Source organism: Morus notabilis, unplaced genomic scaffold (assembly GCF_000414095.1).
Source record: "Morus notabilis unplaced genomic scaffold, ASM41409v2 Scaffold794, whole genome shotgun sequence".
Classification (NCBI taxonomy): domain Eukaryota; kingdom Viridiplantae; phylum Streptophyta; class Magnoliopsida; order Rosales; family Moraceae; genus Morus; species Morus notabilis.
The window spans coordinates 463,643-472,986 of record NW_010359940.1 but is presented as its reverse complement, the minus strand read 5'-3'; the positions used below and the strand labels follow the sequence as shown (position 1 = coordinate 472,986).

Sequence of the window (9,344 nt, the reverse complement as noted above, 5' to 3'; positions counted from 1 at the left end):
CAACAAGCTCAGTTGTTTCTGCTTTGAGAGTTTCTTCTCTACAAATATTATCTCAAGCTTCACAACATTTATGGACCGCAACAGATCTCGACTTATACTCAAGCACTAAAAATACGAATACGAGTCAATTAATACACAGTCATCAAATTTTAGTTTTGAGTTAAAAAGGCAAGAAAACATGAAGTAAGAAGATTCCAAAGACATAACAAATTGACACATATTTTCAAGTAATATTTCCGGTGAAAGTTGAGGGAAGTTCTGTCCAAAAGAACAGTAGATTTTGCTCAAATTCATCATCTGATGCCAAGGGTGATTCTTCAACCATATGTTGCTTACAGCTTTTAAGTTCTCACAAATTAGCTTAATTCATTCTCAGAACAAGCTAATAAACGAACAAATTCAAACATACATATCTCCTTATCTGATTGTTCATGCTTGTGATGCAAGCAATCAAGTATCAGGTTGAGGCTCAGGAGGTCCTCTTGCTATTGGCACTGCTTCGCTAAAATCAGTTTTGGGCTTTGCATAGTCCACAAAAATAACACGTCCATTCAGTGCCTGCCAATAAGTAACAGCTTGTCATTTTTTTTTTTTTTGCCATCAAAGTCCATCAGAGGAAAAGAAAAGGATTAATTCTATTTTGTCCCCAAACTATAGTCAAATCCTATTTTGATTCCCCGACTTTTAAAATGTCTCACGACGAGTTCTCGAAATGGTGAATGAGAAACAATAAGTACTTTCATAACCTTTCCATTCATCTCTGTTAGGGCATTATGGGCTTCATCTACTGAAGCAAAGGTCACAAATCCAAACCCTTTTGATTTGTCGGACACTTTGTTCATTACAATCTTGGCTGAAAAAACTAACACATTGTTATGCCCCAGATGATTAAAATTTCAACATTTCAACATGTGAAAAGTTTAAGAAAATCACCTTCAACAACTTGACCATATTGGGAAAATGCCTCTGTTAATGCAGTCTCATTAGTGGAAAAGGAAAGTCCTGCGATGGATCCAGAAAAACAACTCTCAGAGATCTTTTTTCCATTTGGAAGATAAAGAGCGAAAAAATTAACCTATTGATATTGGAAGACCCAAAAAATTCTTCCAATGTATCAATTCTGGGTCCAATGAAATTCATAGTTATAGGAAGAAGCCCTATCAATTTTTTCCTTTCAACCATCTTTCAGTTGTTACTACGATATATAAGGACCCCGCTATGACAAATAATACTACACCCTTTATCTTAGATATTGATTTATGTAAACATAGTATAGATGCGCTCAATTGATCCCTTCTCATAATTAGAATATATATATATAACCCTATTCCAGTCTGGTATGTAATAAATTTATAATCATGGAATCGCCCCAATCATTAGATTATCGATTATAAATTCATAACGCTAGCTCTAGTTAAAATCAAATATACAAACTTTTCATAACCTAACAAGAGAGAACAAATTATGAACAAGAAAAAGACCTATAAAGCTATGGTTAAACCTATGAATTATGCAAAATTAGTATATTTGTTGCTAAAGCATGGAAGAATAATAAGCTAAGAAAAGCGATGCTTGATAGTCATTCCTTCAAACCCTTGATATGCTAATTCAGTCAGTCTTTTTTACATGGAGATAACCAACAAAGTTTAAGGATTAAGGACTATAAATTATTGGAGAATGAAATGGAAGAGAGTACCTCCGACGAAAAGCTTAGAAGCTATGCCTCTGCGAGAGATTAGAAGAGCAGGAGGCAGGAGAGAGGAGTATGATAAACCTGTTCTTGGCAATGACCCCACTATCTTTCTCAGCGCCGCCATATTTATATATAGTTATATAATTATATGTATATGTATATATACTGAGAGAGAAGAGAGAGAGAGAGAGAGAGAAGAGAGAGAGAGAGAGATGTCTGGTTCGCGGGAGAGTTATTTCACTATTCAGTTAGGGAGGCTGCGGTGACTATGAAAGTATATTGGTCGAGGGGAAGCAGTGTTACATGCGAAAGGCAGAAAGTAGGAGAAGAAGGCCTCTGGGCCAACCCTGTCATATGGGCTGAACCCCGCCTGTTCTCATGACAAAATGTAGGAAATAGGCCATCTTAACCAAAAAAAAAACTACTACTATTGAAAAAATGGAAAATTTATGGATGAATTTAGACATTTACCTCTTATTCTTAATAAATATTTTTTGATTAGTGTAATTATTTGACTAATAAAATTATAAATTAAAAACAAATTATAAAAATCTTGACACACACTTTTAGAGAGTATTTATCAAAATTACTCAAACTATTAGAAGTTCACAATCCATTTACTTAAGTGTAGAAATTTATAGGCCAATTCAATTTCGAGTAATTTATTTTTCAAATTTACCCTTTTATGTTTATTTGTCTTTCTCTGCCTTCTTTTTGACAAATGTTTATCTATCTTTCTCTGCCTTCTTTTTGACAAACATGTGTTTCTCTCTCTAGACCTCCCATTTCTCCTTTCACTCTCTATCTCTATCTGACTATTTTCTCTCTCCCCCGCCCCACAACGACTGTCTCTCTCCTCCCTCCCAACAGTGACTCTCAATCTCGTCTCGGTTGAGGCCGGAACTGCAAAGTGCAGCCCATGACGACACCGAAATCAGGAACAAGAGATCGTCACGACGCCGGAAATAGTGAAGGGGATCTCCTCCAGCGAGTGGCCATTGGTTGTAAAGAGAGGACGAGAGTATAGCGATGGTAGTGTTGGATCCTTAATTCAACATTAGGCTTATATGTAAATAATTATGTGTTATAGAATGTTATATAAAGTTAAGCCCATTTAAAGTGGTCTACTAAGGTTTGAGTAATTTGAGTTTTAATGTATTTAATAGGGTGTGAGCCTTTAATGTGTAGAGACTTAAAGGTAATTTTTATTTTTTATGATGGTCTAAAATAGAAATACCAAAAGATAACAAGGAAGTTATCTATATATAGTGGTTATAGTCCCCAAATCACACGTGATATTGTATTCTTTTATGACATCCCATCATCAGAGAGAGAGCAAAGAGAAAGTTAAAGGATTCTCTAAGAGAACGTGTTGATCTGGAAGACAAATCGCACAGCTCTAGAGAGTAATTAATTGTCATGGATTCAGTACGCTTTCACTTATTAACCTGTTGATTCTTGGTGATTTAACATGAATGTTTCCTGGATTTTGAGAGATGTTACCGTAAGGCCGCGCCAGCAAGGGTAGCCGCGGCAGTAAAAGGAAAGGCCGCCGCCAAAGAAAAAAAAGAGGACTTTTGTAGTTTATGCCAGCGGCCGCCTTTGCCGCCGCCGGTGTCTGGTCCTACCGGTGCAACCCAACAAGCATACTGCACCTGTAACTGGCGACCAAATAGCTGCCAATTCACCTAGGGGTCGAAGAAGACCCCTAGGTTTTCTTTGATCAGCACAGGCCCAATTGGGCCCGTTACTGAAGAGCAGTTATATGCTAAGACCGCAGCTATATAAAAAAAATTTCAAGCTTTCGGGCCATTAAGGGAACCATGGGCCCAATTGGGCCCGTGACTTAAGAGGATCTGCGGGCTTAGCCCCTAGCCATATAAACAAAAGATTTAAAGGCTTCAGCCCTTTTGGGATGCCACGGGCCTAACTGGGCCCGTGACACAAACAAGCTAAAAGGGCTGGTTTAGGATCCAGGTTGGCTTGACCTGACCCGGTTCAACCCTGACCAAGTCAATGGTTGACTTTGACTTTGACAGTTGACTTTGACTCTTTTTTAAGGTTAATTTTGGTGCAATTTTAAATTTAAATATTGGTATGTTTATATATATTTTGAGATGAATTAATTGAAACAACATGTTGCCAAAGTTACCTCTCTTGTGGAAATTAATTTGTTTTGAAATATAAACGGTTGTTTGCATGTAACTTATGTGAATATTGACCGGCCCAGAGGAAGGTCGATATTCAACATAATTGCATGGGCACATGTGGTAATAAACGCGTGATGATTATTCAGTTTTACATGTAAACAATAAATCGGCCCATAGAAAGAATTATTGTTCGACATGTTCTTATTATCAGTGTTTGATTACTACACCAAGATATCACTTACAAGTTAATATTTTTGTCCAAAGACAAAATATTAATGGAGTGCCCGGTATCTTGAGATAGGGCTTACTTTTAATATTACTGCCAACATCAACTCTATTCCTATGCTAAATGGCACTAACTTCAAGTCATGGCAATAGAACCTTCTAATAGTTCTCGGAGTCATGGATCTAACCTAGCGTACTACACCTCTTACGGATAAGAGTACCTTTGATAAAAAGAGGGATATGAAAAGGTGAGAGAAATCAAATCACATGTGTATGATGATCATGAAGAAGGTTATTCCAAAAGCATTCAGGGGCACAATGTCTGAAAAGATTACTACGGCTAAAGAGTTTCTTGCAGACATTGAAAAAAGGTTTGTCAAGAATGAAAAGGCTAAAATAGGTATGCTCTTGACAAGACTAATTTTAATGAGATATAAAGGCAAAGGTAATATCAGGGAGTACATCATGGATATGTCTCATCTTGCTTTAAAGTTGAAAACACTTAAGCTAGAACTTTCTGAGGACTTTCTAGTGCATTTGGTTCTAATATCTCTTCTAATACAGTTTAGCCAGTTTAAGGTGAGCTACAATTGTCAGAAAGAGACTTAGTCTCTAAATGAGCTCATCTCACATTGTGTTCAGGAAGAGAAAAGTTGAAACAAGATAAGGCAGAAAGTGCTCACATGGCCTCAACCTTTAAGAACAAGGACAAAGGAAACAAAAGGAAGAAGGATAAGAAAGCTGCAGATACGGCACCTCAAAAGAAATATCAAAAGAAACTGGGTCAACCAGAAGGTACTAGTTGTTTCTTCTGTGGAGCTGAAGGGCATAAGAAGAAGCATTGCACTGACTATCACGCATTGCGTTCTAAGAAAGGTATGCTTCTTAATTTAGTTTGTTTTGAGGTTAATTTAACTTCAATACCTAGACACATGTAGTGGATAGATTCTGGTGCAACAACTCACATCAATGTGTCTATGCAGGATTGCCTGAGTTGCTAAAAGCCAAGTGATGGTGAAAGATACATCTATGTCAGCAATGGCAAGACGATTCAAGTTGAGGCAATAGGAAAATTTAGATTATTATTAAAGACTGGATTTTATTTGGATCATAATGAAACATTTATGTACTGTCTTTTAGATGGAATTTGATTTCTATTTCTGCTTTGGTCAAATATGGTATTTTTGTTCATTTGGGAATGAAAAATTTAGTTTGTTTCATGATTCAAAATTGGTTGGTTTCGGTTTTTTGTCTGGTTATGATAATCCTTATTTGATTGATACAATTGCTTCATTTAAAAGATCCATGCAATTAAGTACACGAGGTATAAAGAGAAAATTAACCAATGAGAATTCGGCTGCATTATGGCACATGAGATTAGGTCATTTCGCCAGACGTAGAATAGAAAGACTTGTGTCAGACGAAATTCTAGACCCCTTAAATTGTACTGATTTTGATGTTTGTGTTAACTGTATAAAGGGGAAACAAACTAATAAAAGGATATTTGAAGCCAAGAGGACTTTAGATGTCTTAGAAATTATACATACGGACATTTGTGGGTCATTCACTACGGTTGGTTACAATGGTCAGCAATATTTTATAATGTTCATAGGCGATTATTCCATATATGGGTATATATATCTCATTCATGAAAAGTCACAATCGCTGGATGTGTTAAAAAATTATAAGGTTGAACTTGAGAACCAACTCGGTAAAAGGATAAAGACCGTCAGATCTTACTGTGATGGTGAGTACTATGGTAGATATGATGGTTCATGTGAACAATGTTTAGGACAGTTTGCTAAATTCCTAGAGGAATGTGGTATCGTCCCACAAAACACTATGTCGAGTTTGCCCACTATGAATGATGTTGTTGAAAGACGAAATAAGACGCTTAAAGACATGGTGAGGAGTATGATTTGTCATTCTACCTTACCAGAATCACTTTGGGGAGAAGCGCTTAAAACTGCAGCATATATCCTTAACAGGGTTCCAACTAAAGTGACTGTCAAAACCCCTTATGAACTTTGGACAGGCAAGAAGCCTAGTTTAAAGCACTTGCACATTTGGAGTTGTCCAGCTAGGGCAAGACCTTATAGGCCTAATGAAAAGAAACATGACTCAAAAACTGTGAGTTGTTATTTTATTGGATACTTTGAAAGTTTCAGGGGGTATAAGTTTTATGATCCCACGACTAAGTTGATTTTTGAGTCGAGAAATGCCCAGTTCTTCGAGGATGTTGAGTTTGGGGGGGAGATACGGTTAGGGACTTTGTCTTTAAAGAGGAATATATTGATATTCTCACAGGTGCTATTGGCATTAATCAGGATTCCATTCTTGACTTTGTCCAAGACACAACAGATCAAGACAATGTCAGAGAACCTCATATTCAAGAAATTATTTCAGAAGACCAAACTCTACCACATTAAGAACGTATGCCATTAAAGAGATCCACTAGAGAAAGGAGAAGTATAGTGCCTGATGACTACATTGTATTTCTCCAAGAACATGAGGTTGACATTTGAGTGATGGAAAATGATCCGATCAACTTCTGTCAAGCTATGGAAAGTTCAAACTCTCAGAAGTGGATTGGATTATGTCCATAAAGGACAATGACGTATGGGATCTTATCCCACTATTAGAAGGTGTGAAACTCATTGGTTGCAAATAGATATTTAAGACTAAGAGAGATTTGAAAGGCGATGTGAAGAGGTACAAGGGTCGTCTTGTCGCCAAGGGCTTTACACAGAAAAAATGCATCGACTATAAATAGACTTTCTCTTCGGTTTCTTTAAAAGACTCTTTCAGGACTATAATGGCATTGGTAGTGCATTTCAATCTTGAGTTACATCAAATGGATGTAAAGACAATATTTTTCAATGGTAACATTGATGAGACGTTCTATATGGTACAACCAGAAAACTTTATGTCAGAAGACCCAAAGAATATGGTTTGCAAACTTAAAAAATCCATCTATGGGCTTAACCAAGCATATCGACAATGTTATTTCAAGTTTCATCAAGTGATCATCTTGTTCGGTTTTGAAATGAATTTGGTCGATGATTGCATATACCATAAGTTATGCGGGAGCAAGTATTTTTTTTGGTTTTATATGTCAATGACATTTTGATTACCAGCAACGATATATGCTTATTGCACACATCCAAGAGATTTCTAGCTAAGAATTTTGAGATGAAACATCTTGGTGACACCTCTTTTGTATTAGGCATAAAGATACACCGGGATTGCTCTCGGGGTATTCTTGTATTATCATAAAAGAGCTATATCGAATAGGTTCTCAAGAGATATGTCACATAGGATTGCAAACCAGGTGATACCCCTGTGGCAAAGGGAGACAAGTTTAGTCTCAATCAGTGCCTTAAGAATGATTTTGAGGAAAAGGAAATGCATAAGATTCCTTATGCTTCAGCAGTAGGAAGTCTACTATATGCTCAGGTTTGTATGCGTCCGGTTATTGCATACATTATTGAGATGTTGGGCATATATTTAAGCAATCAAGGAGTAGACCATTGGAAAGCAACCAAACGGGTCTTGCGGTACTTACAGAGAACATAAGACTACATGCTCAAGTATCGGAGGTCGGATCAGCTTGAGATCGTTGGGTATACTGACTCTGATTTTACTAGATGTCAAGATAGTATGAAATCTACGTCAAGCTATATCTACCTACTAGCAGGGGGTGTTGTCTCCTGGAATAGTGCTAAACAGTCTCTTATAGCCTCTTCTACCATGGCGGCAGAGTTCATAGCGTGTTATGAGGTGTCCAATCACAGAATATGGCTGTGAAATTTTGTTACGGGGCTGCGAATAGTGAACAGCATTGAAAGACTACTCAAGTTATTTTATGACAATAAGTCGGCAATTCTGTATTCCAACAAAAACAGGAGCTCGGCGAAGTTGAAGCATATAGACATCAAGTTCCTAGTTGTTAAAGAAAATGTTCAGAGTGGACAGTTGTCTATAGACCACATCGGTACAAACTCCATGGTTGCATATCCGCTTACTAAGGGATTGCCACCTAAAGTGTTTTATGAGCACACTGCTCGTATGAGTGTCATATCATTTGAGGATATTCAGTTTTAGTGAGAGTTTATAATTTTAGATGCTTTTCTGATATAGACATTTTTCAATTATTTTAGTTTATGGATATTTTGAGGTTATTTTCTACATAAATAAAGTTTTGGTTTATTTACACTATGATTTTGGTATGGTTTGATCTCACTAAGGTTTAAGGGTGAACTAGTTAGAAATAGGCATGTCAATATCAAATTGCATGAAATTTCCATGCTACACATCCACATCATAATCCATGTCATGTTAGTTGTATCGACATAAATGACTTTTGATGGGTATAGTTACAACAGATATATCGAAGGCTGCTTTGATCCTATGTTAGTATGGTTGATTGACCGGAATGGTTATAGACACATTTTGATAATGACAGTAAAGTTGAGCACGTACTATTATTTTTACAATGCATAATTATAAGGTTACACATATAGCCCAAGTGGGAGATTGTTGGATCTTTAATCCAATATTGGACTTATATGTCAATGATAAATCTATGAAATAAAGTTATTTTACCATTTTTCTTTGTGCATTAATTGGCTAATTTTTGTGTTTATTGTTACTCTGCTGCAGTATTTCTAATTTTTAAGTTTGAAATTTAGTTTTAGTGCAATTCATTTATCCTTTTGAGAATCTTTCAATATTTTGAATAATTTTTGTTAAACTGTGGATTTCACTCCTTTGCGGTAATTAAAAGCATTGCTTTGGGAGAAGGAAAACAAGAGTTTGGCGTAAAAGAGCAAGGAATTGGGATTCAAGCAATGCTACAACAAAGCTGGAGCAAAGACAAAGTGACCTGAATCTTGCTGGCAAGATAAAATACAACTGGCATTCATTTAATGACTCTCGCAAGTAGAAAAAGACAAAGCAGGATGGCACACCCACTATGTGGTCATCAAAGAATCTCAGCCCTTGATGATTTGCACACCTGTACACATCACTTTTACCCTAGCATATAAAAGGAAAAGAATGAGCTGTAGAGGGGAGCGCACTCTGACAAACAGATTCAGACCAAGGAGAGAAGAAAAGAATGAGAAAGAAAACAAAACAAAAGAGACAGAAAATACCATTTTTCCAGATTCAAGAAGAATAGGGATTGAAGCCAAATTCGGAGGAGTAGAACTACAATAAGACGCTACTGTCCTCTTGGATTTCAATTGTCTTTATTGCTATTTCTTCTAATTTGG

General features: G+C 36.6%; 1 protein-coding gene across 1 annotated transcript; it reads right to left on the bottom strand.

The window, feature by feature from the left end:
- Positions 1 to 246: 246 nt before the first annotated feature.
- Positions 247 to 2,020, bottom strand: LOC21402129 (small RNA-binding protein 11, chloroplastic). Its single transcript, XM_010095473.2, has 4 exons — positions 1,697 to 2,020; positions 934 to 1,002; positions 747 to 853; positions 247 to 558 (listed from the first exon to the last, which is right to left on the bottom strand). Exons 1-4 carry the CDS (start codon positions 1,815 to 1,817, stop codon positions 451 to 453), a joined length of 405 nt encoding a protein of 134 aa, XP_010093775.1. The 5' UTR covers positions 1,818 to 2,020; the 3' UTR covers positions 247 to 450.
- Positions 2,021 to 9,344: the final 7,324 nt, after the last annotated feature.